Source organism: Apium graveolens, chromosome 9 (assembly GCF_009905375.1).
Source record: "Apium graveolens cultivar Ventura chromosome 9, ASM990537v1, whole genome shotgun sequence".
In the NCBI taxonomy this organism is placed as follows: Eukaryota; Viridiplantae; Streptophyta; class Magnoliopsida; order Apiales; family Apiaceae; genus Apium; species Apium graveolens.
In genome coordinates this window covers 22,070,331-22,089,402 of record NC_133655.1, presented here as the reverse complement: position 1 = coordinate 22,089,402, position 19,072 = coordinate 22,070,331, and the positions used below count along the sequence as shown (strand labels likewise).

The window sequence follows — 19,072 nt, the reverse complement described above, 5'->3', positions numbered from 1 at the left end:
GGTGGGGGCAATTATCTCTTCAAGAGCAGTCAGGGCTTCAAGCAAGTCATGGCGACTCAGCTGACCGGTTTCTTATTTTGTTGTACCTGTTGACGATCTTAGCTTTCTGTTTTTTTCACTTTTAAAACTATGGTTACTGGTACGTAATCTGTTCTTTCTTTGTTTTTACAGTTACTGATATGCATGCTATCTTCCTACACGTTTTGTTTCGTTAATCTTTGTCTTGGCCTTACCTTGTTAAATGTTATATATAACTGCCTCTATGTTGCTGTAATAGTTAATATTTCCAACATATTGATCTTCTTCCAGAGTTTATTTCTTAGCTTGATGGTTGTTCATAGAAAAATCCTCCAGTATAATCTTCTTAACACTTTTACAGACTCAAGAAATACAAATACAAAATACAATAAGATTATCATCAACTAATTCTTAGGGTGCTTGCTTGCATTCTAGAACGGTAGCTTCCGCGCCCAGGTGACTTAGTCTTGTTATGTACAATCATGTCTTGCACAACAATCTCCCCCAATTTGTGAGAAGATTACTTGTTACAAATTCATGCCTGATAACAAGACTAACCTCAAGCTAAAAAAAACAGATTGACAAAGTATATGTTTTATATATGAGATACATCTTGCAGTTACATTTAGAAGTCATCTGTTGCACATTCAGTAAAATGTTATTTTGGACGATGACTGCCTCAAAACCTGCTTCAATAACACTCAATACTCAAAGACGCCATAATGAAACCTATGGAGCAATCTAAAATTAAAGTGGCCCAGAATCACAATTTCCTTTCCCGTAGAGATTATTAAGCACAGTGTATCAAACAATTCTTTCAAATTAATTAGGTTACTCAAATCACCATCATAATCATATATAACCATTCATATTAGGAGAGCTAAAAAGCGGTTATTAACTTATAATTCAATTACTCAATAGACTTAACAAGAAAGATTTAATATGATTCAGTGTCACTTTCCCTAGCTTGAACCTATGACAATAAATATCCCAGTAGAGCAAAATGCAGGACATGAATCATACAAGCAACTAACAATTCACATTTTTTCCCTGATAACCCAACCTATTCAAGATACTTCAACAAAATAAAAGCAATGGCAGATCACTAGCAGCATTAGAAATGAGACTTAATCGCGCAAGTGGAGGCAAAAGTGCAAACCTGAGATCCGAAGCACCACGAATGACATGATAGTTAGTAACAATGTGCCCCTTCTTATCCCACACAAATCCCGATCCAGAGCCTTGAGGCACCTCTAACACATCCAATGTAAACGCATCCTGCCTAAATCACAACAAACAACCATCAATCACATAAAATGCACATTTCAAAACATCGAAAAAAACCAATAAAAACAAAACAAAAACAACATTCATTACTTGACAGCTAGATTAGTGATGTAGACAACAGAAGGAGTGTTCTCCTGAAACAAACGAACAGTGGCAAGCTCATCAGTCTGTAATTTACGAGGCGTGGTAACAACAAAAGCTGAAGCTGAATCAACATCTGTTAGAAACAGAGTGAATGACAAGGCCAGTGAAGTTGTAGCAACCAGAAAAGGTTGTAGAAACTTCTTCTGGAAGTTACTAGAATCCTGATTATTGTTGTTATTACAAAGAGCGGAACAAATAGATGAATAATAATTAGGGGTTTTAAATTGGCGGCGGAGAGTGTAAGAACAAGAAGGTGTTGTTTTCAAGGAGAGATTGAAGGGATGAGAATGAAAAGAGAAGTTGCAAGTGAGTGAAAGTGCAGAAGCAGCCATTTCTGGTACTTCTTCTTCTTACAGTGTTAGTTAGATACTTACAAACATGTCGTGTAATGAGTATTATAATTCGTTTTGACTATTTTTATGTAATTGTGTGATTCTGCAGCGTCATCCTCTATATTTTATGTTTATACATTAATGTTGATGTATGGGCTTTTTATTGGGCTGTGGAAAAAGCCTGGATGTTGGTATTTTTAATGATACAGATCAAGATTCTACGTTCTTCTAGAATTAACAGATCAGCTTTTCGTTGGGTTTTCAGGGTTATATTTAATGTGCCATTCCGGCCCATGCTCATTTATCTCATTCTGTTGCCAGTTTTGCTTCAACTTTTCTCCACTTTCTGGTTCCAAACTTATTGGCGTATAAAATGATGTGAGAAATCTTAAAATGAGTAATTTATAACTTAAAATAAATATATAATTTAAAATTGATAAGTAAATGATTATTTATAAGTTATGAGTAATGTTACATATTCTAAATTTGTTCTCAAAACTTATCCTGAATCGTGACGTGATACTTGTAATATTTTAATTTATAAGCGCATATAAATGCATGCAGAGTCTCATCTTATTATGAGTAAAATTACAAAATATGTACCTTCTACAATAACATTTGAGAACGATTTTGGGAACCGTTTTGGAAACCCAAACAATTCTCATAAGTTATACAAGATTTTGGGAACCGTTTTGAAAACTCTAACAATTCTCATAAGTTATACAAGTGTTTGAATAATTAACTTATAAGTCATTCTTTTTACTTAAATGAAATTAAAAAATATATATTAAATTATTATCGTAATTTATAAGTTAATTAGATTATCATTTAATATATATTTTAAAAATAAAGTTCACAAAAAAAATAAAATATCAAAATAAGTTGAGAAAAATACATCGTTACCAACATTTTAGTTTTCAGCTTATAAATTATAAATTTCAATTATACACAAACACTCCCCCATAAGTCATTGCATGCTTATAAAAAGTAAGCCCATATAACTAAGGAGCCAAACATACCCTAATAGAAGAGAAGGGAATGATATTCCTGGGATTATTTTAGGAAAATTACATGAGATATACAAGAAAATCACATGCAGTTATGTACGCAGATATAATAAAATACACACAATATCTGGTCATGTATGTTGAACATCTTCTCCACGTATTCTTTGACCATGGCTTTGATTCACATTGTTGGCATCAGATAAATTTGTAGTTCAATATGTGGGAGGTAGAGGATGTGACTTTTACAAAAGTTCAGTACTGAGAATTATGAAATTTTAAGTATGATTGCAATGGAATGGAGCTTAAAACAATTGTCATAATTGAAAAATGTTGCAGACGGAGTGAGTCAGACTTAAATTGTTAAGCCATATAAATAATTATAATTTAAAATGGAAAACTCTGGAGGATGGATGTTTAAAGCTGAATGTTGATGCCGCAGTGGTTTCAGGAGCTTCATCCTTCAAGATTGGAATGCTTCTTGGGAATCATACCTGTGACAATCGGTAAGAAAATGTGATATGTAATTCTTAGGGTGCTTGCTTGCATTCTAGAACGGTAGCTTCCGCGCCCAGGTGACTTAGTCTTGTTATGTACAATCATGTCTTGCACAACAATCTCCCCCAATTTGTGAGAAGATTACTTGTTACAAATTCATGCCTGATAACAAGACTAACCTCAAGCTAAAAAAACAGATTGACAAAGTATATGTTTTATATATGAGATACATCTTGCAGTTACATTTAGAATTGAATTTACAGAACCAGCTAAAATTTTCATATCCTTGTTGTTCTCTAATCAAATCCTTGAGTTTGACAAGGCACTCAAGTTCTTCAATTATTTCAGTCCTTCTTAGAGCTTCCACCAGTTTGAGTCATTCATTTACTGAGTAACTTTCAAGATATTTTATCATGTACCTTGATAACCTACGAGTCTTAATATTCAGGAACACACCATCAGGATAAACTCTACTCAACCTTTTTTCCTTAAGCTCATTTGAACTTTTCTAAAACATCTCAATTTTCTTAGCCTTTTTTATTTCATCTGTTTCCTTCCCAACCTTCTCCCTTGCATGCCTTTCATTTCTTTCTTTTAACCTTCTAGCCAATTCAACCTTCCTCATCTTGGTAAATAAATCCTTCCCAGTCATCAAACTAATTACTCTTTCAAGTTCTACAGTTGAGTAATTTTCAATCACTTATTTGTTGAGCAAGTTGAATGTGCCATCTTTAAAATAAATTTTCACCTCTCCTAGAGTTTTTACATAGACTTTGACTATTTTTTCAGCTAGTTGTTTGTTGTAGTCATCATATGATATTTCTTCTGTCATTGGTAGAAAATCATCTTGATTGAAGTAGTTCCAAAGAGAACCCACTTCAGCTTCTCTTTTCTTTATTTTTCTCCCAGTAGACTTGAAATGAATTTTGGTTGGAGGTTTGAAAAGTTTCTTCAAGAAGGTTTGGTTGGTTATGATAGGTATTTTAAGTAGAGAGTTGGTTGTAAGTTTGTAGAGATATTTAAGTTTGAAGGTTTGGATATTTTGAGTTTGTGATTGGAAAGGGATTTGGGTTGAGGTTAGGAGGGTTTTTGATACTTTGCTTATAGGTGTTTTCTTAGTATCTTTACCATCTTATCCACTATTCATCTTCTTCTTGCCTTCATCCTTTCCCTTCTTGTCATGTCATTTCTTAAAAACATCTTTCTGTCTGCCACTATCTTTTCTAGATTGACTATGATTTGAGTCAAAAGATTTAGGTTCACTTTTATTTTGCTCATCATCATCATTTTGTGTTTATATATGTGTTTGGTAGGATGGCATCAACATTGTTGATATATCTTGAAAGAATAGTGATCATCTCAAGGTCTTCATCAGATTTGATCTTCTTAGTCTTCAAATTTGTCTCAATGATCATCATGATCCTTTTATTTTTCATCACACAATGCTTTGGGATAAGAAAGTGTTTGCACTTCCCGGTAGTTGGACAGATGTAACCCACTCCCTTGCTAGGTTTACATATCATATTTTCTTACCGATTGTCACTAGTATGATTCCCAAGAAGCATTCCAATCTTAAAGGATGAAGCTCCTGAAACCACTGCGGCATCAACATTCAGCTTTAAACATCCATCAGTTTTCCATTTTAAATTATAATGATTTATATGGCTTAACAATTTAAGTCTGACTCACTCCGTCTGCACATTTCTCAATTATGACAATTATTTTAAGCTCCATTCCATTGCAATCATACTTAAAATTTCATAATTCTTAGTACTGAACTTTTGTAAAAGTCACATCCTCTACCTCCCACATATTGAACTACAAATTTATCTGATGCCAACAATGTGAATCAAAGCCATGGTCAAAGAATACGTGGAGAAGATGTTCAACATACATGACCAGATATTGTGTGTATTTTATTATATCTGCGTACATAACTGCATGTGATTTTCTTGTATATCTCATGTAATTTTCCTAAAATAATCCCAGGAATATCATTCCCTTCTCTTCTATTAGGGTATGTTTGGCTCCTTAGTTATATGGGCTTACTTTTTATAAGCATGCAATGACTTATGGGGGAGTGTTTGTGTATAATTGAAATTTATAATTTATAAGCTGAAAACTAAAATGTTGGTAACGATGTATTTTTCTCAACTTATTTTGATATTTTATTTTTTTTGTGAACTTTATTTTTAAAATATATATTAAATGATAATCTAATTAACTTATAAATTACGATAACAATTTAATATATATTTTTTAATTTCATTTAAGTAAAAAAAATGACTTATAAGTTAATTATTCAAACACTTGTATAACTTATGAGAATTGTTAGAGTTTTCAAAACGGTTCCCAAAATCTTGTATAACTTATGAAAATTGTTTGGGTTTCCAAAACGGTTCCCAAAATCGTTCTCAAATGTTATTGTAGAAGGTACATATTTTGTAATTTTGCTCATAATGAGATGAGACTCTGCATGCATTTATATGCGCTTATAAATTAAAATATTACAAGTATCACGTCACGATTCAGGATAAGTTTTGAGAACAAATTTAGAATATGTAATATTACTCATAACTTATAAATAATTATTTACTTATCAATTTTAAATTATATATTTATTTTAAGTTATAAATTACTCATTTTAAGATTTCTCACATCATTTTATACGCCAATAAGTTTGGAACCAGAAAGTGGAGAAAAGTTGAAGCAAAACTGGCAACAGAATGAGATAAATGAGCATGGCCGGAATGGCACATTAAATATAACCCTGAAAACCCAACGAAAAGCTGATCTGTTAATTCTAGAAGAACATAGAATCTTGATCTGTATCATTAAAAATACCAACATCCAGGCTTTTTCCACAGCCCAATAAAAAGCCCATACATCAACATTAATGTATAAACATAAAATATAGAGGATGACGCTGCAGAATCACACAATTACATAAAAATAGTCAAAACGAATTATAATACTCATTACACGACATGTTTGTAAGTATCTAACTAACACTGTAAGAAGAAGAAGTACCAGAAATGGCTGCTTCTGCACTTTCACTCACTTGCAACTTCTCTTCTCATTCTCATCCCTTCAATCTCTCCTTGAAAACAACACCTTCTTGTTCTTACACTCTCCGCCGCCAATTTAAAACCCCTAATTATTATTCATCTATTTGTTCCGCTCTTTGTAATAACAACAATAATCAGGATTCTAGTAACTTCCAGAAGAAGTTTCTACAACCTTTTCTGGTTGCTACAACTTCACTGGCCTTGTCATTCACTCTGTTTCTAACAGATGTTGATTCAGCTTCAGCTTTTGTTGTTACCACGCCTCGTAAATTACAGACTGATGAGCTTGCCACTGTTCGTTTGTTTCAGGAGAACACTCCTTCTGTTGTCTACATCACTAATCTAGCTGTCAAGTAATGAATGTTGTTTTTGTTTTGTTTTTATTGGTTTTTTTCGATGTTTTGCAATGTGCATTTTATGTGATTGATGGTTGTTTGTTGTGATTTAGGCAGGATGCGTTTACATTGGATGTGTTAGAGGTGCCTCAAGGCTCTGGATCGGGATTTGTGTGGGATAAGAAGGGGCACATTGTTACTAACTATCATGTCATTCGTGGTGCTTCGGATCTCAGGTTTGCACTTTTGCCTCCACTTGCGCGATTAAGTCTCATTTCTAATGCTGCTAGTGATCTGCCATTGCTTTTATTTTGTTGAAGTATCTTGAATAGGTTGGGTTATCAGGGAAAAAATGTGAATTGTTAGTTGCTTGTATGATTCATGTCCTGCATTTTGCTCTACTGGGATATTTATTGTCATAGGTTCAAGCTAGGGAAAGTGACACTGAATCATATTAAATCTTTCTTGTTAAGTCTATTGAGTAATTGAATTATAAGTTAATAACCGCTTTTTAGCTCTCCTAATATGAATGGTTATATATGATTATGATGGTGATTTGAGTAACCTAATTAATTTGAAAGAATTGTTTGATACACTGTGCTTAATAATCTCTACGGGAAAGGAAATTGTGATTCTGGGCCACTTTAATTTTAGATTGCTCCATAGGTTTCATTATGGCGTCTTTGAGTATTGAGTGTTATTGAAGCAGGTTTTGAGGCAGTCATCGTCCAAAATAACATTTTACTGAATGTGCAACAGATGACTTCTAAATTTCAATTCATGTTCGATATTGTAGTTTGAGATAGAAGTTCTAGATGGGTCAATTGTCAATAATTTATACTGATGGATCTTGTAGCCAGTATTGCACGTTGACGGGTACAACAACATATACGAGGACGAGGATAGGAAACAACAATTTCAAAATTTTAGGGTATGGGTGCGACAATAAATATATTATCATACAAAAAAATTATATATAAGATAGAGATTATATTCAACATTCAAAAGATTAAACATAAAAGACACCTTGCATTTTCAAATATTGACATCATCAGATATCAACTTGCTCTCCATCCAGGCTCATCATGTGAAACTTCTACAAACTCCAAGGATGCAACATCTTCTAAAGAATCAAACGCATCTCCACCAACATCCCGCATCTTGTTCTTCTCTGATTTACATTGTTCGGAATTCTTGAATAAAAGGCAGATGTTGTGGATGAAAATTAAATCTTTAGCAAGACTCGGATTCAACTTATTCCTTGTAAGCGAGTGTACGAAAGAGTACGTACTCGAGTTTCGTTCACAACAAGAGGAAGAAGCAGGCTGTCCAAGCAATTTCAAAGTCAAAGATTGTAACTCCCATGAGTTTCTAGGATCGAAAGAGTGTTTTTATGAAAGGGATATTAAATCATCAAAAGGACATGTCATAAGTGAGTTGAGCATACGCATCATAGACTTTATTAAAATCATTGTTAGTAGGAATTAATCTATAGAAACACTTTATCATCCCGCGAGATAATTTAGCATCTCTACAGGGAGCAATCTTAGCGGGATCATCGTGAAACCATCCATCACTCTAATACCTTCAATATGTATTTAACAAAAAAAAAGTATCACATGTGTCAGATTAAATCAAGAATACATAAATTAACTTTGATGTTTAAAGAATTCAATAAGCTAACCTTGGATCCAGGGAGTGAGCTAGACAGTGAAGAGGAGTACAATTCTTTTTCCAGCGAGCTATTGTAATCTCATAAGTTACCTCAAAAAAAGGATACTGCTCCGAAAATGTGATTTTTTCTCTCTTGTAGATCTCAAGCTTCACCTTCTCTATCATGAAATCTCACATCTCATACACCAAATAAAAATCACATACACCAACTGAAGGCATGGTTTATCAGTGTCACAAAATTGAAACATATCATAGATTTGTCTTCTGAAATCAATGATTTTTATACTTTATCTCACCAATCATCATTCACAAACTTAACCTTAATAAAGTTTGCCTTTCTAGTATCATCATTTTTATAAAACTCCACTCATCACGAACGACCATTGCTTGAAGAGCATGCCTGAAAAGCTTAAACCACCTTAGGATCACTATGTTGAGGCAAAACGAGTATCAGCAATAGCAAGCAACTTAAGAGCAGAGAATTTGTTAATTATAGTCAATTTGTGTTATGATTCATGATGAAGTTCTTTATCTGTATGGCATCTCCATTAATGTCTGGAATCTGGATCCAGTTACACATTTCATATGTCTGCTCATTCCGATCAACAATTTTTCCCTACATATTTTTTAAAGCAAGGTTCAGAATGTGAACAACACATGGTGCCCAATAGATGTGAGGATACTGACTTTTTATAATCGCCCCAGCTCCTTTACGATTTGTAGCGCTATCAATTATAATTTGTACTATATTTTGATGACCCACTTCTTGAATGACTTCTCTCATCAGATCTCTAATGAAATATTTGTCTTTCACTTCACCTAAACAATTAGCAACTTTAAGGAACATGGGACCTTTTTCACAAGTCGCCATAATATTAATTAGAGGCTTTCTTGTTGGATTACTCCAACCATCACCTATGATGGTAATTTAGTATAATCAGAATGTGTAAAAACACTTTTCTGCATATTTTACTTTTTCTTTTTTATATACACTATAAAATGGGAAAGGATTATTGTTAGGCTTTTGATTGGAAATTTCTTCTAGTGCCTGCTGGTATTTTTTCCGCTTTCTTTTCTGTTCAGGGTTGTTATCGTGTTATTATTTTTTCTTGATTATATTTCTTTATCTAAAGAGTTACTTCGAATTATCAGAGTTACTCTAGCTGATCAGAGCACTTTTGATGCAAAAGTTGTTGGATTTGATCAAGACAAAGATGTTGCGGTCTTGAGTATTGATGCACCTAAAGACAAACTAAGGCCCATACCAATCGGAGTATCAGCAGACTTGCTTGTCGGTCAAAAAGTATTTGCCATTGGAAACCCAGTAAGTTAAAGTTTATTGTTGTTTATCACTAAATTCAAGCAAAAAAAATACTTTTGTTTACCATGCATTAATCAAAATCTAGTTCAATCAAGTTTTGTGCCATTTTTGTGTACATTAGTTTCATCCTGTGACAAATCTAGTTCAATCAAGTATTTTTCCTTTTATATGCACATTGGGTTCATCCTGTGACTAATTTATATGAACGAGCTTAAATTTTTCTTGCTAATCTAGTTTTTCTAATATTTGTGGTTTTGCAGTTCGGGCTTGACCATACACTTACAACTGGTGTCATCAGGTGTGATTTCCTTTTCTACAAAAAAATAAACAGTGCACCGTCATAGTGTCATTATACCACAGCAGATTAGAGGTGTACAACTACAAAAGGACTGAAAAAACAGTTTTGAACTGTCTTGGAAAAGGCCAGTCTTTCTGGACCAGTCATTTTCCTTATATCTGGGACTTATGGAGGACTAATCTTTTAGGATTGGTCGATCCAGTCAGGCCCCAATCTTTTCTGGGAATTGGGAAGATTGGGCTTAACATTATTTATTGTTTTATTAAACTATTAAAGTGATATTAAAATATACTCGCGACTTCAACAACATTACTTTTTTGTCTGAAATTCACATCAAAGCGAGCTAACTTACAAAACTCTACTCCGCTTACATGAAGCTATGAGTTTGCTCTATGAGTTTGCTAGCTCAGAATATGCGGTACACATAAACAAAAAATACAGAAAAGGATTGTTAACTTTAAATTTGTTTATAAGCAAGTGTATATAAAATGTGTGATAAAATATTGAAAAAAATAGTAAATTTGTCAATGAAATTTCAAATGAAATTAGTATAAGATTGGTTTCGGATCAATTGATAAATTTCCTCCAATTTAAATTTAGTGATAGTAAGAAAAGAAGTGTGTGTATTTGGCAGGCATTATTAAGCTTGCAATTCAGCATGAGAAAGTGAACTCTGTATGTAGGACCCAAATTTTAGAATATCTTATTGTAATCTTTAAAGTTTTTTCATATATATTTTACAGTGGGCTACGAAGGGAAATCAGCTCCGCTGCTACTGGTCGTCCAATACAGGATGTAATTCAAACAGATGCTGCCATTAACCCTGGTAACAGTGGGGGGCCACTGCTTGATAGTGCCGGAAGTCTTATTGGTATCAATACAGCTATCTATTCTCCATCTGGTGCATCCTCTGGTGTTGGGTTTTCGATTCCAGTTGACACAGTGGGTTACAAGTTTGACTTGCTCACACATCTTCAATATGGTGAATTTATAGTTACAGTTTGATTCCTTTCCTCACCAGAGCTTTCATCATATATCCAGGTAGGCGGAATTGTTGATCAGTTGGTGCAATTTGGGAAAGTTACACGACCAATTTTAGGTATCAAATTTGCACCTGATCAATCTGTAGAGCAGCTTGGAGTTACTGGGGTTCTTGTCTTAGATGCTCCCGCAAATGGTCCAGCCGGCAAAGCGGTATGTCTATCTATCCTCTGAACTTATATCCATGATAACATTTGGAAATAGTAGCATGGATAATGTTTTTAAGCCAGATATGAATCATCTCCTACTGTTAGAAGATTGATAAATAAATCTGTTGTTTCTTGATCTCACTTTCTCAGGGCCTGCTGTCAACTAAACGTGATGCCTATGGCAGACTTATACTGGGTGATATCATAACATCTGTAAATGGCAAAAAGGTTACTAATGGAAGTGATTTGTACAGAATACTTGACCAATGTAAAGTGGGTGATACGGTAAGCCCTGAATTCTTTTCTGTTACCAAATGGTTGCTTGGAGTAATATCATATTGATATAACATGATATTTTTGTGTAGTTGGTTACTATATGTTAATACATCCAGTTAGCATTTACTATAAGGTTCGCAGTACAGCAGATAAATCTTCCAAAATAAAGGATTTTTGCCATTTTTTAGCCTGCATAAATGAATATATAAATTTTTCAGTAACATAAATTGATTCAGGTTATGAGAGCAAGTCCAACAGTGTCTTAGTTGACTCCTTATTTATATTATCAAATATTAACTCCTAGTAATTTAGAATATCATTTTGCATTTCAACTCCAACAATGATCCTTATGCTCCTTCCTTATTATTATTATATATGTTGATACACCCAACAAGTGTGTTACATCAGTACATATCTATATGTTAATTAGAATATTTCACTATTAGATTAAATCATTTAAGTTGCATTTTGGAGACACTGTGATCTTCTTATGTTATATAATTAAGAGTGAAATGCACAAGCAGCACTAGAAATTTGACATTGACTCTCCATAGTCACTCAGCGCTTCATATTTTACATTCTTTCTTAGAAGTAGCAGAAATGTAACATAATAGAATGTGCCTAATTGAAATTAAGAATGTATATTACTGCTGAATATTTAGCAAAAAAAGAAGAAGAAAACTTCTGTGATCATATGTTACAGTCACTCCAGGCTTGACCAAGAAGTGATCTTTTATATAAAACCCCTAATGGTAATAGGTCTCGTTGCAAAAATTATTATTTATACTTGTCAATAAGCAGAAATTGAATTATTTTAAGTGTTTGGTTCATGCAGATATGACTGACACAGGATATTACACTTGCAGGTCACAGTGGAGGTTCTGCGTGGGGATCACGTTGAGAAAATACCTGTAAACCTTGAACCAAAGCCTGACGAATCATGATTCCTCTTTTGAGGTCAGCATATATAATTCATGCATCAATGAGAGATTGCCTAACATTGTGTGGTCCATGTATAATGATATAGGATCTTTGTACATAATTTATCTATTGTAATAGCATTTTATATTAATAAAAGTTTCCCACCTATAATCAAAACTGTTTAGCCACAAAAAGATCCCTGTATAACACATAAATAATCTGCTGTAAAAATTGTATAAAAACGTCATAAGTCAGCTTGGGTAAATATACTAGACCAGACCCCAAAACCAAAATGTTTTAATTTAAAAAAAGCCCCGCTACGTGGGCTTTAGAAAACCGTGTACCCTCCAAGATCTCCGTGTTCTATTATTGTCCCTATAATTCAACTAAATGTTATCCTTCGAAAACCCATAAAAATGGAAATGGAGTTGGGGGTATTAAGAAGGAAAGTTTTGTCTTTTGATTCTTTCAAATTTGAAATATGATAAATTACGGGAGTTTTATTTTACATTCTTAACACATCTGGCTTGGACTAAAGCAAATATGCATATCTGCTCCATATAAATACTGATTGAGATTGGCTTTGCATTCATTTTACAAAGTTTGTTCAAGAAAAATTGTTGATGCCTGAGGGTGTGTAGAACTTGACCATCCTATATTTGGTATGATGGAATAGGGGTATATAACTGTGGAAGCATCTTTGGGACATGATAAAACTTGGGATTTATAGTTTTGAACTCACTCTGCTACAGAAAAGAATTGAGTTTCTAGATGGGAATAGTCATATACATATTTCTCATTAGATATAATTATAACCAATACAATTTTACTAAATAGCATATATACATAAGGTAATGCTTTAGTTTTAGTACAATGGTACGTTTAATTTAGGCTAGTACTTTGTGAACAAATGATACCAAATGCGGGTTGATAGATTTACATCAGAAGGATGACCCAGGACAAAATAACAATGAAGTGATGCAGTTCTGAAGAAGCTGAAAGAGGCAGATGGATTCTCTCAACCCGAATGTATCTAAAGACGGTGGTAAATATCCACAATAAACAGTGATTTAGGATTTAAATCAAAGGATAATGAGGACAGAAATTATCCTGAAACCTCATGTGGTAACAAGCTTGGCCACTGCAGAACAACGCTGTTTGGCTGGAAAGCCGGATAATTCCATCTATGAGGTTATGATGAATGCCTTGTAGGTTCAAATACAAATTAGCACCATTTATCGGGAAAAAGTGAAGAAATATAATAGCTGACAAATTCAGACAATCAGAGAGGATAAAGAATATACATTATAATATTACACCTAGCCAGTATTATGAACATAGAGCAACTGAAATCTTTATACGTTTTACAATCATAATAACCATTGATGGATTTCAATGGAGCAATATTTATTTTTCTTTGTTATTTAGGAGGCCCCTCTAAGAGCATCTCCTAGAAGCTTATATGTTTTAAATTTTATAAAGTATTAGCTCCTAATGACTTGGTGTATATAGATTTTAAACTCACTCCTTATCTATTGTTAGCATGAATTCACAATTGCACAGAAAAGAGTCCGAGAGAGGAAAGAATTAGAGGAATTACTTTATTATAAAATATGAGTTAAGAGTGAGAAGAGGCTCTTTACATGACTCTTTAGTAATTTGAGGCAAGAGCTTCTTGAAGCTGTTATTTCATTTTCCCTCAAAATTTTAAGATTGAGTTAAAATAAAAGGGACCATTTGCTTATTAAAGAATGTAATGTAATTTTATGGATTTTATGTTTAATGAGCTACAAGTTAAGATTGTTTGGTTATTCAGTATCTTAGGTGAAGGAAACATCAAATGCCATCATTAAGTCCTAAAAATCTGAGGGGTTCACCTCAAAATTCTGAATGAATTATTTTAAAGTTTTACTCGTTCAATTCATACCACAGATAACGTAGTGAACCCTTGGTGAAGTCTAATAGCCAGAGGCAACAAACTCAGCAAATGAAACAAATTCGAATGCTATGTCAGGACTATGAACTGTTAAGTACAGCAGAGGCACCAAACTCAGCAAATGAAACAATTTCGGATGCAATGGCAGGAATGTTAGCTGTCGTGTGTACATAGAGCCAGTGATTTTTGTTTTGTAAGTTCTCCCTTTTGCAATGTTTCAGAGGTGCGAGCTGTTAGATTATATGATTTCTTAGATGACTGATATCTTATTATGAGTTTATTGTCTTGGTTGGCCTACTATTTTGGTCCCAAATTGGTATGAATTATGATCAAAATTAACCCTTAACAAGAGCTAAGTGAATGGCTTATATTTAGAATAGCAACATGATACACTTAGAAAAACTTTGTTGTCAACAAGTTATTCGTTTCGGTCTGATCAATAGAGTCCCGGGTATGATCTCTAAGCATGTCCTTAGAGCTTCCAGTGCAGTATTGTGGCGACATCTTTAACCTAGCAAAATCAAAATGCAGTGATGAACAATAGTACAATTAACTTACATTACTATAAAGAAAACTTTGGAACGATGAGGAGCCTTGTACAAATCTCCAATTTGTTTATTTATAGATTATTGCTCTTAAAAGGCAAATACAACATACAAAGGGGGTAGGAGGTAAAAAAGTATAGATTAAGATAACAAAGCCGCGAGGTCACTGGCGATGGGTTGATGTTCATACGGAGGTAGGTGGTGAGAGGCTGAAGTCAAGTCCCCAGAGCTCGAAAGATCCGTTCACAAAGTCATAGTAACCACCCTTGAGTGCCAAAGTTTTGTTCACCAAACCGTCTCTCACAAATGGATATGTTAAGAGGTTGCTTAGTGATACATTCACAGCTTCCTGCATTCCATTAGTTTCCCAGACACAGGATTAGAGATGATATATTAGCAACTATATGTTTGTATTTTGAGTTTTAAAGGAAAAAGTTGTCGTCTTACCTTCTCACAGCATGTACACTGATCTCCAAAAGGTTTGCTACCATGTTCCGCTATGACCTTGGACTTGGCAGGCAGTCCAATTTTAACCCAGTCTTCAATGAAATCGCTGGCCATTGAAGTTGAAATTACAAGATAACGTTATGAACTTGGTGTGTTTGAGTTCATAATCTGCTAACTAAAGAAGAAAAAAAATCCTTACGTGGAATTAGGTCCCTCGAAAGTGAAAGACATGAGCCCCTTGATACCACCGCAAGCGCTGTGTCCAATAACCACGATGTTGGAAACCTTCAGATGCAACACTGCATACTCAACAGCAGAGCCAACTCCTGCATATTTGTCCTGTTTCAGAGAAGATAGAAAACCACATCAGAGCAGTCAATTAGATGCCTTTAAGGAGACATTTATCATTTAATTGTTAAAGAAATTCTGGTTATGACTACCACATCGATGCTTATGTAGATGTAAGTTACCTTGTCAAAGGGAGGGACCATGTTAGCTACGTTACGGACAACGAATGCTTCACCGGGTTGGAAATCCAGTACATGCGAGGGGCACACACGGGAGTCGGAGCATGCAAAAACCATAAACTGAAACACATAAAAGGTATGGAGTTAAGCTATGCCTTTTCACACCTGAAACCTGTACATGCATATCTGTATTCAGTTATCAGTATAAATTGTAATCCATGTACCTTGGGGCTCTGGCCTTTGGAGAGTTCCTCATACAAAGCTGGGTTTGTCCTGGAAAAGAATAGTCACAGACATACAAAATTACAAATCGTTCCCTTTAGACGCCTTACAAATCTAACAAGCCACAACAATATCAAGTTCTCTGTGCTAAATTAAACTTGTGCCGCTATTTGATGTGTGCAGCGTGAACGGATTAGAGGGAGGGAGGGAAGGAGGATTTACTCGTATTTCTCCTTCTTGAACTTGATGAAGCCAGTTTTGACCCTTTCAACAGGATCAAATGCTTTGCCGCCTTCAGGTGTCTTGAGTTGAGCAGTTATTTGATCAACCTTTGCTGCTGCAACTGGTCCTAGTTCTTCTTTCTCACTGCGTAACCCCCATATTAACTAAATATAAATACGAAAACACTATTTCTTCTGCAGTCCTATTTTAATATCTAGATAGCACAAATGTTACGGTTGCTATAACTACTGAGGTTGGATTGGGTAAAAAGACATTACCTGATCAGCTTCTTGAGTCCAGCAATGGCCTCCTCGTACTCGGTTCCCATATCTTCTCTCTACAATTTTATTAGCAACAGGTCTGACGTTAGATCAGTCACAGTTTGAACAACTCTTACCACTACTTTTCTCCTACACTAAACCACATTTATACTAGTCTTCCAATTAATTGTGAAGATATATTTCCTCTTTTTTCCACTAGAATTAGTTTGGGGCCTGATAGTGATGCCTGTGAAAGCTAAACTGAAGGACCAATTTTTATGGAAGACTAAGATCCAATATAACTACATTCCCCCTATATATAAGCACCAAAAATTACGTAAAATTTAGCGAGTATACAAAATTACGTAAAAATTTATATGTAGTTATATAAGAAATGCCACTCGGGTACCCAGCTAATGATGTGTAAGTTTTTGTGTGATTCAATTCACGTGAATAGGCTATTCAAATGAACTGATATCACACACTTTGACATCATCTTTATGGCAAAATAGACAGAAATTATTAGTTGGATGAAAATTGATTTTTTTCCACATGCAGTAGGGACGTGTGTCCATGTACAAATATACTATCCTTAACCGTATGAATATTCAAGATCGTACATTTACAAATGTACTTACTACACAAGTACTGTAAATCAGAGTTTTTGTGTTAGTACTAAAGATGCATTCTGTAAGTTTGTAGACTCAGACTTGCATTATGGCATAATGCAAAACATTTATAGTTATAATGAGGAGAGGGAGAGTACCAAGATGGGGGTGATGAGGGGAGCGGGGGCAGCGAAAACAGGCTCGTTCCTGATGAGGCTAGGTAGAGAGTTGGAAGAAGAGGAAGAGGAAGAAGATAGCCCTGCGGAAACAGAAGGGCGTAAATGTAGTTTAGTAGCTACACTGGAAGAAGATTGGGCAGGGGAAACAGAGGTGAAGCACCAATTGTTAATTGTAATGCTCGACATTGTGCAACTGATACTAGGCTTCTCTCCTTTTATATATAAATTCCACCATTATTAATAATATTTACGCCTCCCATGCTCTTCCTGGATAATGAAAGTGATTGCTGGGATAATCTTAGCTTCTTTCTTTCTCGATCAGTTTTCGACGATGGAGATTGCACACTCACTTCCCATTTTGAATTTATTTCATTTCTTTGCAGAAATAAATTGAAAATTAAGAATATTTATGAATGTAGTTGTCACGGTATAATATCCTCTGAGTTCAACTGTATTTCCCATAATCTCGTGCATGCAATCTGTTTTTACTGCTGTTATATAGGCTCTTTCAGATTCCACCACCTGCACAGCACTGCTAGCTTAAAAATATCGCTTACTTAATCGCCAATATTTCATTTTAAGCATTTTAATTATTAATACGAGTTAGCTAGCACCAGAGGTGGCTCAACCGCTTGACAGAATAGGAGTTTTCATTAACCTTTTTATGCCAAGTTGCGCCTGAAATCCTTTACCTGATTTTTAAATGGTTTATTTTTCGCATAATTTAGATCCATGTCCCTTCCTCTGAGTCTCGTTTATAATGTGAAGTTTCTGCATGTTCTTCTGTTGCTATGACTTTCTGCTTCTCAATTCTATTCATTACAACCAACTCTTCATTCTACAGTTATAGTAGGAGTACAGTGCAACTGAAACCACTGAACTTAAAATCAAATATGCATACTTAATACATTAAATATTCTAAATAAAGCATAATAAACTTTAAGACACCCATATGTTTTATTTGATACTATCCTGGTCAAACTTTAATAATTCTAAATTAAGTGTTGTTATTATGCATACTGTATAACAGATTTGCTGGGGGCGAAATTTACCACAAATCGCAATATTTTGAATTGTATTCAGTGTTATTCTGTGGTGGTGAATGCAAACAATATCTGGTTGCCGCGTTGCTAAATGGGAGGAGAGTGATTTAAGGTTGAGAATGAAGGTGAAGATAAGGGCAAAGATAAAGTTGCAGGACAATGTGGGGAGGTAAGGAATTTACAGTATGAAAGGTCTCAAAATTTCGGATAAAACAATAACAAGATAGCAAATACTTTATATTCAAAATGTGAAGACACACTGGATAGATGGATAAGGGGTGTTATCTCCAAAACATGGTTCTGCTCCTTCCTTAAAATGCACTTCTGAAATTTCTCTCCTTTCTTAAAATGCAGTTCCTAAATTCTTCTGCCTTTCGGATCGCTCTTTATTAACATTTCGAAAAATCTAAAAGATACGGGTTTAAACTCGTGAAAATTAGAACCGGAGAACCACATAAACAAATAATCTCAGAAGCAAATGTTCAGTACTAGAATGCAGAGAGTACAGAACACCCAATAGTAACATAATAAAACATTACATTTAATTCTTCGGAAGATGAAATGAGCAAAATGTATCTGCATACCTACGAAAGAAGAATGAAACAGAAACTGAAACATTCTGGAGAAAATTATACTCCATTGTCCCTGGACTCGAATCGCAGAGTGTCTAGCATCAGACTCACTGTTCTTCATTTTTCGACAGGTATAAGCTGGTGAAAGAAAAATTTTTATCACAAAACCACTCTAAATTTCTTTAATATTGATGATCAGAAATAT

General features: G+C 34.4%; 3 protein-coding genes across 3 annotated transcripts; 1 reads left to right on the top strand and 2 right to left on the bottom strand.

The window, feature by feature from the left end:
• Positions 1-1,072: 1,072 nt before the first annotated feature.
• On the bottom strand, positions 1,073-1,839 carry LOC141684803 (protease Do-like 1, chloroplastic). Its single transcript, XM_074489931.1, has 2 exons — positions 1,396-1,839; positions 1,073-1,300 (listed from the first exon to the last, which is right to left on the bottom strand). Exons 1-2 carry the CDS (start codon positions 1,779-1,781, stop codon positions 1,096-1,098), a joined length of 591 nt encoding a protein of 196 aa, XP_074346032.1. The 5' UTR covers positions 1,782-1,839; the 3' UTR covers positions 1,073-1,095.
• Positions 1,840-6,225: 4,386 nt separating this feature from the next.
• LOC141685746 (protease Do-like 1, chloroplastic) lies at positions 6,226-12,543 on the top strand. The gene is made up of 8 exons (XM_074490832.1): positions 6,226-6,704; positions 6,800-6,922; positions 9,513-9,684; positions 9,942-9,979; positions 10,723-10,921; positions 11,021-11,173; positions 11,320-11,454; positions 12,312-12,543. The coding sequence occupies exons 1-8, from the start codon at positions 6,319-6,321 to the stop codon at positions 12,387-12,389; spliced, it is 1,284 nt and encodes a 427-aa protein (XP_074346933.1). The 5' UTR covers positions 6,226-6,318; the 3' UTR covers positions 12,390-12,543.
• Positions 12,544-14,650: 2,107 nt separating this feature from the next.
• On the bottom strand, positions 14,651-17,459 carry LOC141682772 (carbonic anhydrase, chloroplastic). The gene is made up of 9 exons (XM_074487465.1): positions 17,232-17,459; positions 16,484-16,542; positions 16,206-16,349; positions 15,986-16,034; positions 15,765-15,881; positions 15,494-15,633; positions 15,295-15,400; positions 15,038-15,196; positions 14,651-14,813 (listed from the first exon to the last, which is right to left on the bottom strand). Exons 1-9 carry the CDS (start codon positions 17,436-17,438, stop codon positions 14,775-14,777), a joined length of 1,020 nt encoding a protein of 339 aa, XP_074343566.1. The 5' UTR covers positions 17,439-17,459; the 3' UTR covers positions 14,651-14,774.
• Positions 17,460-19,072: the final 1,613 nt, after the last annotated feature.